The sequence below is a fragment of the Canis lupus genome, chromosome 22 (assembly GCF_048164855.1).
Source record: "Canis lupus baileyi chromosome 22, mCanLup2.hap1, whole genome shotgun sequence".
Classification (NCBI taxonomy): domain Eukaryota; kingdom Metazoa; phylum Chordata; class Mammalia; order Carnivora; family Canidae; genus Canis; species Canis lupus.
The window spans coordinates 41,566,383-41,588,354 of record NC_132859.1 but is presented as its reverse complement, the minus strand read 5'-3'; the positions used below and the strand labels follow the sequence as shown (position 1 = coordinate 41,588,354).

General features: G+C 36.6%; 1 protein-coding gene across 6 annotated transcripts in view; it reads right to left on the bottom strand.

Moving 5' to 3' along the window:
- ULK4 (unc-51 like kinase 4) overlaps positions 1 to 21,972 on the bottom strand; it is a 591,708-nt gene that overhangs the window by 452,615 nt on the left and 117,121 nt on the right. For all 6 annotated transcript variants that reach the window (XM_072793220.1, XM_072793224.1, XM_072793223.1 and 3 more), the window contains 2 exons: positions 21,291 to 21,374; positions 5,423 to 5,584 (listed from right to left, as the gene is read on the bottom strand). In XM_072793220.1, coding sequence (XP_072649321.1) covers positions 5,423 to 5,584; positions 21,291 to 21,374 — 246 coding nt within the window. The remainder of the gene's footprint in view (positions 1 to 5,422; positions 5,585 to 21,290; positions 21,375 to 21,972) is intronic.

The following is a 21,972-nucleotide window of genomic DNA, read 5'->3' as shown; positions in this document are numbered from 1 at the left end:
AAGATGAAGACTCAGCCATGTGAAAAGAGTATCCAGGCATAGGGAACAATAAGGGGGTAAATCCTGAGGCAGGGAAGTGCTTGCAAATTCTATAAAATGTCAGAACAAAGTGTGGTTGAAATACAAAGAGTGAGACAATGAGCTTTAGGAGACATTATAAAAAAGGTAGGCAGGTGCCAAACCACCTGAGATCTTGAAGGCTGTGATAAGAATTCCCATCTTTATCACCAAATGGGCACATTAACCTCTGGTACACATTCCTGAGAGAAGAATTTGGAAAAAGAAAAAAAAGGAAGTTCAGCTCTGTAAGGCATGCTAGGGAGGAAGCAATTGTCATTCCCTGCTAGGAATTTCCATCAAGTGTCTTCAGAATGCCTATTTTCAGTTTCTGCCACCTCAATCTTTAATAAATCCTCATGTAAACCTGTTTACAAGACAGAAACAATTTTCTTAAGATTAGAATAACTTTATTTTAGGATCCCAACAATGATTTCATACTTTTACATAATAAAATATATGTAATATATTTATATTTTATATAATAAAAATGATCACCCTACCTTTTTATTATTTATTTTTATTTACTATTTTTTTCCTCATCTCCCCAATAATGAGGGATGTTAAATGTTATTAAACTACTCATGATCCCTCCCCCCCCATTCATAATGTGGGACAGAAAGATCCCTCTCTCTCAATCTTTGCAGGAAAAATTCTAACTTGTAATCAAAGACCTGGCTTCAAACAGAGAAAGAGAGAGATGAAAAAATATAGTCTTGGGGGGATCCCTGACTATCCCCCTTGCGGGCTCAGTGGTTTGGCACCTGCCTTTGGCCCAAGGCATGATCCTGGAGTCCCGGGATCAAGTGCCACGTCGGGCTCCCTGCGTGGAGCCTGCTTCTCCCTCTGCCTGTGTCTCTGACTGTCTCTCATGAATAAATAAAATCTTTATATGTATATATATAGTGTCTTGGTTTTAAAGGAGTTTGTAACCAATAAGGATTTATAGTATAATACGCTAATACAACTGATTTACTAAGCAAAAGGTGCTAAATGCATTAAATAATATTGCACTGAAAGTAAAAAGTGCTCACCAATTCCTAGACAGTGGAGGTAGAAACATAGCAGAGAGAGGTAAGACAGACCTGAAAGACACTCAGGAATGAGCCTCCCAAGACAGGTTAAGTACCTGAGTGTGAACAGTGAGGTGGGAGAAGTTAAGGGAAGAGAATGTATAAAAAAGAATACCTAACCCTTCATTTTTCTTAATCCATCTCCTCTCACCTTCCCTTCTCCCAAAGTCAATATGTCTGCATTTGAGGAAAGGGGGCATTGGGGAGAGGAGGAACCAAGCACAGGGGTGAAGGAGGAAGAGTGGCAATGGCAAGGAAGACAGAGGATGACATAGCAGAGGTGGCCAGAGTTGACAGAGTCTGTTACAAAGAAGTAAGTTTGACTGACTAAACAAATCAGTAGAAGTATGGAGAGTAATGGTAACCAGGTCTGTCTCTACCTGAGAAGGGATTTACAAACATGGGAAGTGGGAAGGCTTGAAAGAATCTTAAGGTATTGAATTAAAATTGGAAGTACTGGGATCCCTGGGTGGTGCAGCGGTTTGGCACCTGCCTTTGGCCCAGGGCACGATCCTGGAGACCCGGGATCGAATTCCACGTCGGGCTCCCAGTGCATGGAGCCTGCTTCTCCCTCTGCCTATGTCTCTGCCTCTCTCTATATATATATGACTATCATAAATAAATAAAAATTTAAAAAAAATAAAAATAAAAAAAATAAAATTGGAAGTATTGATATGAATGCATGAATTTTGTTCCAAATATGTATAATATATATAAAAGCAATTATAAATGTATGTGTATGAATGGATATATTTTTTTCTAACTCTGAATATTAAGAAGGCCTAGAAACAATGATGCCCCATAGCAATAAGCACAAAGAATGTCCAGATCTTGGCTTCTAAATACCAAAGGTTCCCCAGAGAAATGATTGGTTCCAGAGCTGGCAGAGAAAAAGCACAAAATAACCCAGAACACCCATGTGCTGTCAGAAAATAATGAAATGCTCAAACATGATAGAGATAGGTCCACAGAACACAGAAGCTAGCTTGAAGGGACCACATTGGATAAATCTAGGATGACTTTGGCATCCCAACAAAGAAGGATATTGGCAGTAATATCAAATTATGACCCATTGCACAAAGTAATTATTCATCAAAGTAATGATATAAATACACATATACACATGGGAGAAGGGAAAGAGCTTCCTTACAATAGAATACCAAGCAATACCAAAGGCCTATTTTTCCACAACTCATGAGGTATATAATAAGAATGGTTGTGGGGGCGCCTGGGTGGCTCAGTCAGTTAAGCATCTGCTTTTGGCTCAAGTCATGACCTCGTGGTCCTGAGACTGAACTCTGCATCTGGCTCCTCATTCAGTGAAGGAGTCTGCTTCTCCATCTGCCTTACACTGCCCCCCACCTCCACTTGTGCTCACTCTCTCAAATAAACAAAATCTTTTAAAAAAGAAAAAAGAGAGGTGCTTGAATGGCTCAGTCAGTTTAGTGTCTGCCTTCCACACAGGTCATGATCTCAGGATCCTGGGATGGAGTCCCACATCTGGCTCCCTACTCAACAGAGTCTGCTTTTCCTTCTCCTCCCACCCCCCACCACTCATGCATGCTCTCACTCTGTTTCTCTCTCTCTCAAATAAATGAATTATTTTTTTAATGTTTTTTACATTTTTAAAGGGGGCAGTAGAGAACGAAACAAAAAAGATGTGCAACAGAAACTACACATGGTCTACAAGGCCCCAGATGTTTATAACCTGGGCCTTTATAGCAAACATTTACCAACCTCTGATAGAGAAGGAATAATAAAAATAGATGATCCTCCTATGGCTACCATCACAGACTGGTTACAGGCAGGAGTCCTCAAAGGTGCTAAGAAAATCTCATGAGAAAGCACCAGACAGACTCCCTACAAAATAAAAGATCTACATTCTTTAAAATTGTAAAGGACATGAACTACACAGGAAGACTGAGGAACTATTTCATAATGGAAGGAAACTAAAGAAATAGAAAAACGATCTAGAACATATGATACTGAATGGGATTTTGGAGCAAAGAAAGGAGAGACTTTTTTGGGACAATGGGCAAAATTTCAGTAAAAAATGAATGATTCAGGTAAATGCTAAGAACAAAATATAAAAACCCCAAGATGAAAGGGTAAAGCTTAATGCTAGGTGAAGCAAGGGATAAAAGGTACACAACTTTGGTGGGAACTGGAAAAAAACTTTGCCAAGGAAAGAAATCATGTTTGAATATAAAGATAAAAATAACATAAACCCAATTAAAACAAGACAGATTTTTTTAAAGGCCCAGCATTAAAATGGATGTTCTTTAAATTTTTTAAATTCAATTTAATTAACATGCACTGTATTATTAGTTTCAGAGGTAGAATTTAGTAATTCATCAGTTGCAGAGAATACCCAGTGCTCATTACATTAAGTGCCTCCTAATGTCCATCACCCAGTTACCCCCACCCACCTCCCCTCTCCCATCCCCTCCAACAACCCTCAGTTTGTTTCCTATAGTTAAGAGTCTCTGATGGTTTGTCTTCCTGTTTTTATCTTATTTTATTTTTCATTTCCTTCCTCTATTTTCACCTGTTTTGTTTCTTAAATTCCACATGAGTGAAATCAGATGGTATTTGTCTTTCTCTGACTTACTTCACTTAGCATAATACCCTCTAGTTCCAACCACATCATTGCAAATGGCAAGATTTTATTCTTTTTGATGGCTGAGTAATATTCCATTATATATAGACAAGATGTGGTATAAAATGGATATTCTAAGATAGAATTCCAAGATTCCTTGAGAACAGTCACTGGTATACTTTGTAACTCTTCCAGACAGTCTTTCTGGAATTACTAACACCATAATTAGGGGGTTTTTTGGCCACTTTGAAATCATGTGGCTCCAGAAGCATTTGTGTGTGTGTGTGCGTGTATGTGACAGAGACAGAGACAGATGTTACATATCCTTTGCTTCATGATATTCAGCAAGCAGAATGGTTAGCACTTGATCTTCAAAATTACATAGCTAAATTTAAGATAAGAAGGGTGCCTGGGTCGCTCAGAGGTTAAGCATCTGCCTTTGGCTCAGGTTATGATCCCAGGGTCCTAGGATCGAGGCCTGCATCAGGCTCCCCGGCAGGAAGCCTGCTTTTCCCTCTGCCTGTGTCTCTGCCTCTCTCTCCCTGTGTCTCTCATGAATAAATAAATAAAATCTTAAAAAAAAAAGTGGAAAATATCAATAAATATCCCCAGGATTTAGCAATATGAAAGTCAGTGAAGATCTGAGCAAGATCATCTCCAGTATCATTTTAGGACAGATACTACACTAGGTTAAAGAGAAAATAGACCAGAAAGGAGTAACAGCTGGTGACAATAACTCTTTAAAGAAGTATGGCTGTGAAGAGGGATGTACAGCCCAGACACCCTTTGATACGGTTGCATGTGTGCTTTTCTTTTTTTTAATGAGGTAAAGAATACTTGAATGCTAATTAGCAGGATCTAGTAGAGAAAGGGTTAAAGATTCAGGAAAAAGCAAAAGTAACCATTTGAGTTAGATTCCCAAGAAGGGAACAGAAAGAAGATGTGAAGAAACATGGAGAGGTTTGTCTCTGCCAGAAGGGACAGTTCATCAACTGTAACAGGAAAATGAAGGTTGGAGGTTTAAGGAAAGAGAATGAAGGACAAGGGAGAAGCACAAGAATGATCAAGCAAAAGAAAGACAGCAAGGCTGCCATATAATGTTGAGTACAGAGGAGACTAGTGATCAAAAAGACCATTTTAATAAATCATATGAGTAAGGGTTGTATTTGTTCAACAGAGTATTAAATGGATACAAACCATGTTAACACATCTTCATACATAATTATCTTTTACACCAAGTCACTATAACCATGTGAGCAAAGTAGTAGACAGCCAATCAAAATACAAAAGCTGCAAAACCACAGATGCCTGAACATAACGTGAATTCACTTTATAATTAATTCATGATAAGTGTATTTAGCATAAAATCTGAAAGAAGGAGCTAAAAGAAAAAGTCAGGCAACACTAAACATAAACCAAACCAAATGCTGTACCCTACCCACGAGCACAGCTTTCCACTATCAATTCCCAATCATTTCTGAAATGATATGTATGGTCCCATAAGATCCTACCACAATTTCCCACAATCCCAAGGTTTACCAGTCCCAGTTTTGAAAATTTTGCCTTAAAATTATTGTTCTCACCATTTCTGTGTCCTACTTATCCAATGAAATTTACTCTATTTCCAGGACAGTTCTTCAAACTTGGTGTTTAAATATACTCAGATATGTTCCCAAAAGATGCTCCATCTTACCGAGATTGCTGTTATCCTGAGAGAATCAATAGTGGAATGTCTGAATAGGTACCATAAAACGGGTCCAATTTCTCCTGTAATAAAGCCCTGAGCCTGAGCAGAAAAGGTAGTGCAGACGTTTTCAATAATCTTTGCTGCCATGTGATTCACAACACGCTCTTCCTAGAGAAAGGGAGAAGAGTAAAAGGTAGTTATTTAATAGGAGAAATACATACATATAACCAGTGAAAATAAAGGCCTGATACCAAGAGTATACCATCTGCCCCTGTGTGCATTAGGTAATTAGGAGGTGTGATCATTCTTTCAGGCCATTATGAAATTATGACAATTTAATCACTAAATCAGTTTAATCTTTTAATCGCTAAAACTTAGCATAACATAATCTTAATATATTTTAATAAAAATAAAATGACAGACTCTAGAAAATAGTATGGAGGTTCCTCAGAAAGTTAAAAACAGAACTACACTACAGAGTGTCTGGGTGGCTCAGCTGGTTATGTGCCTGCCTTCAGCTCAGGGCATGATCTCAGGGTCCTGGGATCAAGTCCCACCTCAGGTTCCCTGCTAATTGAGGAATACGCTTCTCTCTCTCTCCCTCTGCCCTTCCCCTCTCTCATGCTTGCTCTCTCTCAAATTAATAAAATCTTAAAAAAAAAAAAAAAAAAAACCTATTCTATGATCTAGCAATTACACTACTAAGTATTTACCTAAAGGATACAAAATACTGATTTGAAGGGACAGCATTATCTATAACAGCCAAATTATGGAAAGAGCTCAAATGTTCATCGACTGATGAATGCATAAAGATGTAGTATACACACATACACAAGGAATATTAATCAGCCATCAAAAAGAATGAAATCTTGCCATTTGCAATGACAGGTATTATGCTTAAGATAATAAAAGAAATAAATAAAATAGTAAAATAAGTCAGAGAAAGACAATTATATGATTTCACTCATGGAATTTAAGGACTGAAACAGAAGAACATGGGGAGGAAAAAGAAGGCAAACCATAAAAAAAAAACTCTTAGAACAAATTGAGGTTAACTGGAGGAGAGCTGGGGGGATGGGTTATATGGATGATCGATATTAAGGAAAGCACTTGTGATAAGCACTAGATGTTACATGTAATGACTCACTAAATTCCATACTTGAAACACACTGTATATTAACCAACTGGAATTTGTATAAAAACTGGAAAAAGAAAAATAAACTTAAAAAATTAAAGGGATGAAATAATCTGAAAAATATGTAGTAAGAACATAAAAATGGAAGAGGATTTTAAAATCAAAAGGAGCAAGAAGAACAATCCTTAGGAATCACTCAGGGCTGGGAATAATTAGCATGCCAATCAGCCAAACACCACCTAAATTACAAGGCAATGTCCCAAGAAAGGTATTACCTGAGCAGCATCACCAAATTAACACTAAAGGTTGTTCTGGATTGTCCTAACCATGCTTAAAAGATAGCCTCAAAAAAGATCAAACTGTTTCCACATAACTTAAGTGAGTTCAAGAAAAAATACAAAAGTACTTAAAGGAATGTGAATTTTTGAGAAATTTATAAATTAAAAAAAAATTTTTAAGTAGGCTCCAATGTGGGCTTGAATTCATGACCCTGAGATCAAGAGTCACATGCTCCTCCAACTGAGCCAGCCAGGCACCCTCAAAATAAAAAAATTAAAAAAACAAACAAACAAAAAAAAAACTCTAGCACAAAACAATATAAAAAGCACAATGTCTGGCATCCATTTAATGTTGCCACACATACAAAGCAGCAGAAAAATAATGACTCCTAAAAGGAAAATTCCGTCAGTAGAAATGACACATAGAAGGTGGACTTAGAAAAAAATATATTAAAATGGCTACTATAAATATTGTCTATACACTAAGAAGGAAGAAGGAAGCATAAGTACAATAAAAAGTGATATAGAAGATATAAAAATGGCTCAAATCAAAAGGCTAGAGATTACAGAGTGTTATATGAAAAATACATTGAGTTGACAGATTAGATTCTGGAGACTTCATAATTACTGAACTTTAAGACATAGCAATTAGCAATAAAATAAACACGGGAAGACTGGTGGGGGGACAGAATAGGGCATCAAAGCATCAGTGAACTATAGGGAAACTTCAAACAACTTAGTGTATACACAATGAAATCCCAAAGGTGGTGGGGCGGGGGGCAGTGGAAGGTTGAAATATTGACTGAAAATTTTTAAATTCATAAAAACTAGTAATTCTCAAGAAATTCAATGAACCTCAAATGGAAAGGAACCAAGCAAAAAAAGAAAGAAATCAATCAATCAATCACACTAAGGCACATCATAAACTGTTAAAAGCCAGTACTAATGAGAAACATTTAAAAGCAGCTAGAGTAAGAAGACATTATGTAGAGGGGAACAAAGATAAGGATGACAAGAAACTTCTCATCAGAAATGATGCAAGCCAGAAGACAACGGAGCAATACCTTTAAAGTATTAAAAGGAAAAAAAAAAAAAAGACTGGGAACTCTCAATCTACAAATGTATATCCAACAATAATACTTTTCAAAAACAAAGATTAAGGTGGGGAAAATAGGGAGACGTTTGTGATGGGTACAAACTTTCAGTTATAAAATAAATAAAATTGGAGGATCTAATGTAAAATATTGTAACTAGACTTGATAACACTGTACTGTACAATTGAAATTTGCTTAAAGAGTAGAATATGAATGTTCTCATCCAAAAAAGAGGAGAGAGGTAAATACGTGAGGTGATTGATGTTTTAGTTAACTTAGCAAGGAAATCCTTTCACACTGTATGTGTGTACACAAACACATTAAAATATCACTTTGTATATTTAATTATCTTACAATTTTGTGAATCATACATCAATAAAAATGAAAAACAAAACAGAACAACAGGGGAGCCTGGGTGGCTCAGTTAAGTGTCTGCCTTTGGCTCAGGTCATGATCTCAGAATGCTAGGATCAAGACCAGAGTCAGACTCCCTGCTCAGTGGGGAGTCTGCTTCTCCCTCTCCCTTTGCCGCTCACCCCACCCCACCGCACCCCTGCTCATGCATGTACTCTCTCTCTCTCAAATAAAAAATAAAATCTTAAAAAAAAAAAAACACGTAGAAGTACATTGTGCAATAATAATAGAATGTCTAGAAAAGCAGTACTAGATGTATTGGGTGTATATGTTTGTATATCATTATACACGAAGTTCTGATATAAGGTTCTTATAAAAGTTCTCCTATATTATGTATAAATCTATATGCCATTACCTGAAGGTCAACTGTGATAAGTTAGAGGTATATATTGTAAAAAAAAAAAAAAAAAAAAAAAGCATAATAACTCAATAAAAGATATACAATGGAATCATTTAAAAGTCAATTAATTTGGGATCCCTGGGTGGTGCAGCGGTTTGGCGCCTGCCTTTGGCCCAGGGCGCGATCCTGGAGACCCGGGATCGAATCCCACATCGGGCTCCCGGTGCATGGAGCCTGCTTCTCCCTCTGCCTGTGTCTCTGCCTCTCTCTCTCTCTCTGTAACTATCATAAATAAATAAAAATTAAAAAAAAAATTTAAAAAAAAAAAAAAAGTCAATTAATTTGAAAAAAAGAAAAAGGAAACAAAGCAATGGGTGAACACAAATTGCAAGATGGTAGTTTAAACCTATTCAACAATCACACTAAATATAAAAGCCTAAACATACTAATGAAAAGGTAGAGATTCTCAGATTTTTAGAAAACAGGACTCGCATACAGACTATCTACAGGAAATCCCTGTATAAATAAATTCACAGGTTAAAAGAATGGAAAATATGTATCACACTAATGTAATCAAAAGAAAGCCAGAGTGGCTATATGTCTTCAGGAAAGTAGATTCCAGAGCAAAAAGTATCTCCAAAGGTAAAGGTCACTTCACAGTCATTCAAACAGAAGATATAACAATCCTATTTATGCCTCTTAACAACAGAACTTCAAAATATCTAAAGCAAAAATTAATAAAACTGAGAGAATAAACAGACAAATTCACAATTTTAGCTAGGAAATTCAATATTTTTTCTCAGGAAGTGACAGGACAAGTAGCCAGAAAGTTAGTAAGAATATAAGAAAAGGTAAAACCATCAACCAACTTTGATACTGATAGAACATTCTTGTCAACAAAAGCAAAATAAATGTCTTTTTCAAGATCACACAAACCATTACTATGTTAGACTATATTCTGAATCCTAAAACAGCCCAGGAAACTCCATATTCACAAATTAATTTGAGATGAGTCACAGACTTAAACGCAAAAGCTAAAATAAAAAAGCTTCTAGACAAGATCATAAAGAACATCTTGGCTATTTTGAGGTAGGCAAAGCTTTCTTAGGAAAAAGAGCACTAAGCATAAAGGAAAAAATCGGTAAAGTAACCCCCATAAAAATTGTAAATTTCTGCTCATAATGACACAATTATGCCTCATAGTGTCTACATTGGGAAAAAATATTTGAAATACATACACACTAAATACCTGAGCAGTTTATATAAGTTATATGTCAGTTGAAATATTGAAAACTACATTAAAAATTATGTGAATATATCCCATGTCTGTTTAACAAGAAAATATAGAAATATAAATATATAAGTAAAGGAAGGTCATAAAGATACAACACTTGTTAATAGTCAGTATAGTAGGTGTTGAGTTATGAGGAGTGAGGTCCACTAATTCTACTTCAGACATTTTTACATTATTTGCATTGTTAAAATACACATTACTTTTTCAATCAAAAAGTTATGTATTTTTCATGAAAATGTAAAAAAAATAAGAAGCTGAGTTAGACCTAGGTTCAAGCCATTGTTTTACATTCTACTAGCTATATATCCTTGGCATTTTTCACCTCCGTGCTTCAGTTTTATCACCTATAAAAACAATAAAACACAAGGCAGTTTGGAAATTAAATAACATACGTGGACACTTAACCTAGGTCATAAAAAGTAGTATTTTTAAGTAGTAAATTTTTTATGTTAGCTTTTCTTCCTATTATTAATATCATAAAGTATGAATTGTAAGGCTGCTAGAAAAAAACAGTTTTAAAGATACCTGAACTTCTTCAATGCTTCCTCCCCATTCCTGATGTTTCCTACTATGTGGCAAGATTAATATAATCTTTTCATCCTCTCTCTGTTCCTTTATCCATTCTACCCAAGAGAAAATAAAATGCTCCATCTAGTTGGCAAATTTGAAAAGAATAAACTGAGCATGCCTAACTGCTCAGCTCACCTCCTGCCCCTTTCTCTTTGAGCCCAGGCACAACCAACCATATTTCCCCATCTTAAGTCTTACCTAGATGGGTACTCCACTTGAGAGCACAGTCATACCTGGGTGGTACAAAGATTCATTAATGTGGGAGTGCAAAATAAGGAAGTCTACTTGCCCACAAATATTAAGCTATGCCCTCCATCCTCCCTAGCTCTCAGTACATACACATATGACATTTTTGTCCCATATGCCTTGTTCTGTGTCTTCTCATTAGGTTCTGAACCTTTGGCCTGCATATAGGGCAGGGGGGAGTGCAATTTGAGAGGGGGAAGGACCTTTTCAAATACCTTAACATATGCTTTACATCACAACTGTCTGTCAATTCCTAGAGAACTCATTCCCAGTACTGGAAAACCACGACTACTTTAGCACACAGGTTGGAAGGGAGCCATGTGTCATCCCCGTGCTCTATAAACTCAGTGAGGCTGTCAGGCCAATTCAACTTGCTACTACCTGAAATGAGCTATCCTAGTCCCTCTGAAATCCCCTGTGGGACACGATACAAGCAATAAGATTGGTGCTATTTTCCACTTAATTAACTCTTTGGAAGGGATAACTGGACTGAACTAATACTGTCACTTAAATCAAAGACCTATTTCATCATATTATGAGGATAAAAGCTATGATGATTAGTAAATTATCCTGTGAAAATAAGCCTATGATGATTAGGCTATCAATGAAGAGTTATACGATTTTTTTTAACAGTGTTAAGTAATTCTAATGTGTTGTGGATAGATTTAACAAAAAAGTTTTGCTGCCAATGTTAGCCTATGTGCCAACTTTTCAAAAAGAAAAGTACCAAAATTAACATCTAAAATATTGACATTATTTTCACATGTGTTGATTTAGTAAAACTATAATCTTTCTTCTAAAGATCTCAAGGTACCTGGAGTTTGTCTGGTTTACTGTTTCAGTAACTCATTCAACCAAGAAAATGGATTTCTCTTTCTTTAAATATAGTAGGCTAGATATCTAGACAACTCTCTCCCTCTAAAAGCAACTAAAAATGCTAGATACAAAATAAGAAAATAAACAAACCTTAAAAGTATCAATGAACTAGCACCAAATTCTTAGGCCAGTGACTGTCAGGCAAGAATCCTCAGAGGTACCCAGAGCTCTTAAGCTGATGTTCACCCTGAGAGCATTTGTCCAACAAAATGAACAAAAGGAATGTGAGGGAAGATGAGAGCCCACACATATTGGAAGTTAGATGAAGACCCAGCTCCAATTAAAGCCAGAGCTTCCGGTGCCTACAACCAAGTATAATAGAGATGAACAAAAAGTAATTCTCCCATCTCCCTGACTCCTCATTGATCTGAGTTGGGAGATGAAGGTGTGTGTTAGGAAGAGGAGATTACAGGAGGGGAAGCAAAAGGTATAAGTAGTCCCTCACTTGATTTACAGAGTATCTCCTTCAGAAGAGCCACAGTTGTTCTAACAAGCTAATTTCTTAACAGCACAAGTGCAATCAGAAGACACTAAAACGCTATCTTTAATTATTAAAAATACTTTCAACCTACAACTGTATTCATGGAAAAAATAGATTTCAACAATAAGAGCAGCAACAGAATAACCACCAAAAGATTAAAAGGAATTATTTCATAAAGCAATCAAACCAGAAAGACATGAAGAAAAAAAAAAAAAAAACAAAGAACAAAAGCACAAAATAAGATAGCAGCTATGAATACAGCTACACCAACTACAAAAAACATAAATGGGCTAAATACTACAGAAAAACTGTAAAGCAGAATTTTTTAATACAATATTAAGAGAAACATCAAAAATAAAGTTATTTGGGGTGCCTGAGTGGCTCATTCATTTAAGCATCTGCCTTTGGAGAAAAAAAAAAAAAAAAAGCATCTGCCTTTGGCTCTGGTCATGAACCAGGGTCCTGGGACTGAGCCCCACACTGGGCTCCCTGCTCAGCAAGGAGGCTGCTTTTCCCTCTCCCTCTGCTGCCGCTGCCCCTGCTGCTGTCCCAGCTGTGCTCTGTCTCTGTGTGTGTCTCTCTCTCAAATACATAAAATCGTTTAAAAAAAATTTTTAAATAAAGTTATTTACCTAGAAAAGCTAAAAATAACAGAATGGAAAAAGATACACCAGTCATATCTAGCCCAACAAAGGATGGTATAACTAAATTATAAGACAGAATAGGCTTTGAAAAAAAAAAAAAAAGGCATTACTGGTGATTTTTAAGTTTTATTTATTTAATCTCTACACCCCACATGGGACTCAAACTCACTACCCCAAGATCAAGAGTCATGTGCTCTACCAACTGAATCAGCCAGGCACCTACTGGTAAATTTTTAAAGTAACAACATAATGATCAAAATTTCAATAAGCAAGGAAAATACGATCTAATTTTTTTATATATCTAATAACTAACATTCAAAATACATAAAAGCAAAATATAAAATTGCAATCATATCAAAGAAAGCAAGCATTTCAAACATCTATCTCAGTAGCTGATAAAATAAACAGACAAAAAGCAATCAGTATAGATATAGAAGATTTATATCCCTATCTATCAGATTAACAAGCTTGACCCAATGTAAAGGAAAAAACACATTATTCCAACAATGGTAGAGTTTGCCTTTTTTTTTTTCCCCTGGGTATACAAATATTGAGTCATGAAAAAAGTCTCACAAATTCTAAAGAACTGAAATCATACACCATTTCCTCTAAGCATAATACCATAAGCTAAGAAAAAAAAAAAGATAAATAGAAAAACTATAAGCACAGGCATTAAACGAGTAAGATACAGAAGAGCTATAGGATTTAAAAGTACAAAACATGTAATGGGATAAAAATAAGTCAAATATGAATATTTGCACAGAAATCAAACCAACATAAATCCTTGAAAGGTATTATAAATGGTATTTCACCAGTTCTTCCATACTGAATTCAGCAAAGCCAAACTCTGAAGCCTCCCCTGTGAAGTTACCTGCCACAGGAGGAGAGGAGATGCAACTTCACCCTTGCATGGAAAATGCCATGCTTTGTGCTTCTTATCCTACACCACATCTCTGAAAGCCGTCTGTCCCACTTGATACTAACTCAGGATCACTTCCTCATGCCATTCTCAAAGGTTCACTTTAAGACATATTAGGTAACTCCATCCTTACTTACTATGCCCTTTTGCATCTTACTGAATAGCATTCAAAACATTATAGAGAGTGGCTCTCTACTCCTCCCTGTTGGACAGATGGTCACATCTTCTGGTACAGTGCTAGCCACACTCCCAAGACACTTCACCTTCTGGTGAAGGCCAGAGTAAATGGATTTGGCAGTATTGGATGCCTGGTCACCAGGGCTGCTTTTAACTGGCAAAACAGATATTGTTCCAATTAGTGAACCCTCCCATTGACCTCAACTACATGGTCTACATGTTCCAGTAAAATTCCACCCACAGCAAATTCAATGGGATAGTCAAGGCTGAAACAGGAAACTTATCGTCAATGGAAAGCCCATCTCCATCTTCTAGGAGGAAGACCCAGCCAATATCAAATGGAGTGATGCTGGTGCTGGTTATGTTGTGGAGTCCACAGGAGTCTTCACCATCACGGAGAAGGCTGAGGCTCACTTGAAAGGTGGTGCCAAAAGGGTCATCATCCCTCCCCCTTCTACTGATGCCCCCAAGCTTGTGATGGGCATGAACCATGAGAAGTATGGCAATTCCCTGAAGATTGCCAGCAATGCTTCCTGCACCACCAAATGCTTAGCCCCTCTAGCCAATGTCATCCATGACAACTTTGACATCATGGAGAGATTCATGACTCCATGCCATCACTACTACCCAGAAGACCTTGGGAAGCTGTGGCATGATGGCCAAGGGGCTGCCCAGAGCATCATTCCTGCTTCTACTGGCACTGAAATAGCTATAGGCAAGGTCATCCTTGAGCTAAATGAGAAGCTCACGGACATGGCCTTCCATGTCCCCACCTCCAACCTGGTCCTCTATTAGTAGTGAGTACCCAGAAAGAACCTGACGTTGAAGCACACACATTTCTTAATAAGGAGATTAAAATTAAACTGTTAAAATTACAAAATCAGAAAATATAACCGTACATTTTAAATTTTTTTATCAAAAGCCAAGAATTTTAACTCCTTTTTCTCCTTGTTTTAGGTACCCTATTGTCTGAAAGATTTCAAAGATAATATATATGGCTAACATCTCTAGTACTTCTAATTCAATCCCAGTCTTTTCTAATTAAACACATAAACAATTTTACTACTAGTTTTCTTTGTTTAAAAAAGAGAGAGCGCGCTCTAATTAAAAAAAAAAAAGAAAATGTAATTTTCTCCTAGGGGCACCTAGGTGGCTCAGTTGGTTAAGCATCTGCCTTCAAATCAAGTCATGATCCCAAGGTCCGGAGATCGAGCCCCACATCGGGCTCCTTGCTCAGTGGGGAGCCTGCTTCTCCCCCTCCCTCTGCCTGCCACTCCCTCTGCTTGTGCTTTGTCAAATAAATAAGTAAAATCTTTAAAAGAAAAAAAAAAGAAAAAGAAATTTCTTCTTAAACTAATTTTGTTACTTCAAAATTACTGAATAAGCTATTATTTAGAAATAATATAATAGGACAGCCAACATGCAGAAGAATGAAACTAGACCATTTGGGGGATGCCTGGCTTCTTCTCCCTCTTCCTCTGACCCTCCCCTCACTTGTGCTCTCTCTCTGCACTCTTTCTAATAAAGACTCAGAGGAGCCCAATTGAGAAGCTCATGGAAGACCATCAAGAACAACTACCCGCCTATATAAGAAATATCACCAGGTGGGGATGCCCAGACCTTAGCCAACACCAAACCACGAAAGAATAACACATTTGGATTGAAATTCACATCCTCTGGTCCCAGTTCAAGGCCTCTGAAAAGCCAGCCCCAATTCTGACAGATGTCAGTATCCCCTTAAATACCTCTTCTTCCATACTATCACACTCCATTTTCAACAGTCACACCAGATCTTCCTACTGTTTGGGGGATCCACCATATGTCTCCTACTCTCTAAATACTTGCCCTCTCTCCACCTAAGCTTTGATATCTGTAACAAGGACAAAAACCTCTGATTTGCATCTCTATCAACATTGTTAAAGTTACAGAAACTGTGTTCAGAAAATAGGCTGACTGTTCAGAAAACATTGTCATCATACCTTATGTAACTTTAAAAAAAGAAAACCTACTAAAAGCTATCTTGAACTCCTGACAATCTCCATGTAAGTCCGTAACTTCTCCCAAAGTGCATCCCACAACATGGCATAAGATAAGGTTGGTATGTGGGCAAATTACTTTGAAAATGTTGCATACACAATCTGCCCCACCCCCAAGTAGAGTCACAGTTACAAGCTCTGAAAAGCGCGCGCACACACACACACACACACACACACACACACATAAACACCTGTTCAACCTTGTTTAATCCAGTGTCTCAATATATTTGACTAGAAAATATTTTATTTTTATAACATAAGTATCTCATGGCAAAGCCAATTTTCTACACATAATGAACAAAAGAGTTTATAATTTAAAACTAAAGTTGGCTTCTAAGAAGTCTACATATCAAATTAAAATGAAGTAAAATCTGTACTGCTTTCTTCCCAATGCAGAAATTAAGAGAAAGAAAGAAAAGAGGTAAAAACCGGTTTTTACCAGGCCCATAAATCAACAAGACACATTACTAAGTTTTGATGCAGGGGAAAAAAAAATTCAGTAGGCAAAGCAAAACAACATCTCACTATATTTAAAACAACAGAAATAGCACAGCAATGTGAATATACTCAATACCACAGAACTATATACTTAGTGGTTAAAGTGGTTAAGTTTTATGTTACATGTATTTTACAAAAAAAAAAAAAAAAAAAATTTTTTTTTTTTTAACATCCAAAGAGAAATAGGACAAACCGAATTCTTGACGATAAGGTAATGCAACTTCGTTATTTTAACAAAGAAAAAAGGGCAATTAAATCCCACCCACCTGAAAAAGTTTTAACCATCTCATAACCCTGGATCCAGGACAAATTTAAAACGAGAACTAGGGATTATCAATGAAATAGCAACAATGAAACGCTACATGTCAAAACTAATGAGATACAGCTAACATTAGAGGGAGAGAAAAATTAATAGCCTGAAATGTCTTAATGACTACACAATGAAACCAAAGCAAATGAAGTTACAAAAACAACAATAAAAGTCTGGTTCAAAGAACAAAGGATTAAAAAAAAAAAATCTCTCCTAAAAACTGAAGGCAGTATCTTAATTCATCTTTACCTTTCCTGTATCCAGCTAGTACATAATATATGTTTCATAAATGTCTCATAAAGAATGAGACCTACAGCTGAAAGAGTTAACTTAATAAATACATTAGCTGAATGTCACCAAGAATTCAAAAGAACCTGTTACTTTAATTCAGTTTTTTTAATTAAATGTGTCATTCTATTAGTCTTCTCATTGAGTAGGCCTTCCATTTTCTATTACTATGAACTAATTCTCTTCAAATTTATTTACAGATGTATTCTTAACACCCAAATAGGTGAACCTGAAGAGGTGAATGTAAAATACACAAGTAAAAGGAACAAAGATATATAAGAAACTCTTGAAAAAGAGGTTAGTAAGGGAAAACTCCCCATGTACTTAAAAAATCATTAAATAATATAAAGTATTAATTTGGATAGTATGGCACAGACAGATAATACACCAACAGAATCAAACAGAGTCCAAAAGACACTGATGTGACAGGGGACACTGCAGAGCAGTGGGGAGAGGGTACCCTTCTCATTAAATAATGCTGGGAGAGGGGCATTGGTGCCCCTTGGTGGCTCAGGGGTTGAGAGTCTGCCTTCGGCTCAGGGTGTGATCCCAGGTCCCGGGATCGAGTCCCACATCAGGCTCCTCACAGAGAGCCTGCTTCTCCCTCTGCCTATGTCTCTGCCTCTCTCTCTCTCAGTCTCTCATGAATAAATAAAATCTTAAAAAATAAATAATGCTGGGAGAACTTATTACCCATATATTTTTTAAGAATATATTTTAAGAAAATGAAAAGCCCAACCACAAATCACAAAATATCTGTAACACATATAAACAACAGAAGATTAATATCCAGATACATAAAAATTCCAGTGCATGGACTGCCATGACCTCTGCAATTTGTTCAAACAGTTCAGAAAATAGAGGAATAAGTAAATAATAAATGTATGTAACATGAATATATACAGCCATATTACAACCAAGGAGAAAAAAATGTTAAAAACTACTGAAACTGATGGAAATAAAGGTCATCATTATAGTTTTCTTTCCTTTTCTAATATTTCAAATATTTTATAACAATAAGGGAGGCAGTGTACCAAATTCCTATAAAGCAATGGGAAACAAAGACCAAAAAAAAAAAAGATAAATAGAAAAGGATGGTGATCCTATTAGTAATAACAAAAATGAATATTAACATTATTGAGAAAATAATTAATGTCCATGAAATTGACAAAAATTTAAAGTCTGACCATATTAAATGTTCAAGATGTAGGTTAAGGGGTACTCCCATACCCTACTCCTGGGAGTGTACTGATATACACATGTATCTGTGTGTACTGACACATATTGAAACAACATACTACACAGTAGCATAAATGAATGACTGTTTTCACAATGAGCATGTATCAATTTCAATTTAACTTTGGAGCAGAAGAATTAAGTCTCCACAGGATTTGGTGCCATTTATTTATATGAAGTTTAGCCTTAAGAACCAGTCAATGAAATATCTTGCAATACAGGGGCACCTGGGTAGCTCAGTTGGTTAAGAATCCAACTCTTGATTTCAGCTTAGATCACAATCTTGGGTCGACCTCCACGTTGGGCTGGGCATGGAGCCTGCTTAGGATTCTCTCTCTCCATCTCCCTCTGCCCCGTCCTCTCAAAAAGGAAACGGGGAAGGAAGGGAAGAAATATCTAGAAATACAAAGATGGAAACACAATAAAGAAAAACTTGGGAATGTTTATTATGAAGTCAGAATAGTGGTACTCCTTGAAAGAGCAAGCTACAATCCAAGAGAGACAAAGACCCCAGCCCCTTTTTTATTTTTTATTTTCAAGAAAGTGGGTATATCAAAGTGTGTGCTTTTAACCATACATATAAGCATACACATAAATTTCACGAAAAAAAGAACCTACATTCAGAAATACCAGTAGGTGCTGGGAAAAGTTTTCCTACCTGGAAAAAAATTTTTAATTTTTGAAGAGGCTTAAAAATCATTTACTTTCAACTATGTCCTAAATACATTAGACATATATGTTAAAGAACTGCTACAACTGAGTTATTTTTGTAAAGACAGAAACCCTTTTTTAGGGGGAATATAATCACCCCTAATTTATCTGTCCTACAGAAACAATGTTAGAGTTCAGGTTTCCCCCACTATCCAAAAGTAACGTGTTCCTGTGAAACCTTTCCTAAGCCCCAACCGGGTAAAGCAAAGAGCAATTACCATTAAGTTAAACAGTCAAGATTTTGAGCATTCCTAGACTCCAAAAATAACCTCTCCAGCTTCTCTGATACTTAGCACACATCTTGTTAACAGATGTAGAAAATATATCATGACAAAGCACAGTCACTCAAAGATATGACTGAAACCCATGGTGACTTGATGTTAAGATGCTAAGTATAGTAGTTCCAGGGGAAGGAAGGACCTTGGTAGGGGCAGGGGGAGGCTTGCCTGGGTAACAACTCACTGCAAAACAAACCCTGAATGCTATTTTTGCTTTTTGCCCTTTTTTGTAGAAGCAGAGATACTCTTCCCATTTCTTTCAATTAGAGAAAGGAAGTACTATGGGTCTTTTGTAAAAGTCAAGTGATGTAACGTGAACTTTTAAGAAGTGAGGGACACCTGTTTGTGCTGTCCAAGCACATACTTAACTGCCTTTCAGATATACAACAAAATTTTCATAAATTAGAGAGTCCTGGACTTCCCTCCCTCTTTATGAAAAATACACAAGACCTGTCATACATACAAAGGCAATAAAAGGTACACATGCTACTAAAATACAAAATAGAATTATTAAAAATAATTATTTAATAACAATATACATGGGACACCTGGGCGGCTCAGCAGTTAAGCATCTGCCTTTGGCTCAGGTCATGATCCTGGAGTCCTGGGATCGACTCCCACATCAGGCTTCCTGCATGGGGTCTGCTTCTCTCTCTGTGTCTCTCATGAATAAATAAATTTTTTAAATCTTTAAAAAATAATAATATACATGGAAAAAAACAAACAATATACATGGATAAAAGACATTCTTCTTCCTATTACATGTACAATGATAAACACAGGAGGGGACAGGAAGAAGATATTCAATCAAGGATACAACCGATGGTCTAGAATCAATCATCTTTTATTACACATTAAGCTAACTTCTAAAAATTAAAGTACAAAGTTTTTAAAATTTCTTTACACTGTTGAGAAAGTTTCTAGAAGACTCTTTTCTCCCTTGAGCTCCTGTATTTTGTTCTTTCACACTTAAATGCTTGACATCTTCCACTTTGTATCTTTATCTTATCTCCTACAATAGGTGAGATGTATGTATATATGAATAGTCACCTTCTTCATCTCTGTGCCCCCAAGTGTGCCTGGCTTGAGGCCTTGAATGATAAACTGAAACATGTCTTTTGACTACAGATAAACAGGCCTTAATTCTTGGATTATTGGTAAAGTACAATTTACCAGCTTTATTCATAGCCCATAATAACAGCTGACAACGCATTCAACCCTACAGGCTAGGAAGTGTTCAAACTTCATTTCTGGATCACTAGGGGGAAACCCTTGCAGAGCTCTTTTATACCTGGAACATCATTCCATTTCCATACCACGCAGCAAGTAATGAACTCAAAAGGAAGATGTTTATTGTGACATATTTTTTCATTCCTTAAGGAATGTCTTTTGCCTATGGCTTTGCCTTGGGTGAAACAATGTCAAATGGTTTAAAGCAAACAGAAATTGCAAACCTTTTAGGTCAGCTACTACATCCTTTACATAGTAACACACAGGAGCTACTTACACCAGTTGGTTAGTTAGCCAGCTGGCTGGTTTTCAGCATGAGAAAGACTGTGAATAAACTGGGGGGGGGGGGGGGGGGGGGGAGGGTAGTCACATAATAAATACCATTTAATATTAAAATGAATGGATACTAGTGGAAGCTTCCTGTTTCTGAACCACAAAATGGCAACCTGACAAGATAATCATGGGGCTTTGAGGCTCACAGAAAATCCTCTGCACACACCTTGCTCACTAAGCTGGTATATCAGTAAGTTTAGAAACAGGGGAGGATGAAGAATATGCTATTAAAAAGCTACTTATGTTTGTGTTTGCTATCATCTTTTAAAAGGCAAGACATTTAAAAAGTGAAGGAGAAAGCTACTTCATTTTTACACTTGCTCCATTGTAGGTCACTTGCTCATGGTGGCTTGTCGGGATTATTTAAATTCAGGAGCAATACTTGGTTGACAAGCTCCTGCACTGCTGCAGGCTACAAACCGCACACAGTGCCTGAAGGGTTATTACAATTGAGGGTGTCTACAGAGGACAACAAAGGAGCCTTACCCCTTCCCGAAGGCACCTCATTAGCACTGTGTACGCAGCCAAGGGAACAGCCCAGCATTCTCTAGGGTTCTTTTTTTTTTCTTCCTAAAACGAAGTGGAAGAGAAAGCAGTGAAGCTAACAGCACAAGATATTATTAACCCGTTCAAGAAAAAGACAGTTTCAAATACACAAACTACCTAAAACTTCTAAATATTCTATTTAAAGTATTACTACCTGACAATTCTGACCCAGTTAGGGGTCTTTTTACTACATTGTACATACAAAGTATTTCTCCTCTTTCTCATCATATTCTATGATGTTCATGAGACCCCCTCATCAAAAGCCAGACAAAAAGAAGTGAAAACTGACAATATGATCCAGTTGGTAGAGAAACTACTCTATTGATAATTTTAGATGATAATACAGATATTCCTACCTAAAAGGTAGTACATTATCTGAAATGATTTGAAAGCACAGAATACACAGCTCTGGGGAATATCTCAGGATAACCCATAAGTACAAGTGAAAGAGAGCATATTACCTAGTAGGACAAAATGCTAAATAAAAATAAGCAAATGTAATTAGCAGGTACACTGATTTTAATGATATTGGCAATGATTCTCTCACAGAAGAACCAAATTACAGTAATAACCACTAAAACCCTCCTGCAATGTATCAAATAAAATCAAAATATAAATCAGG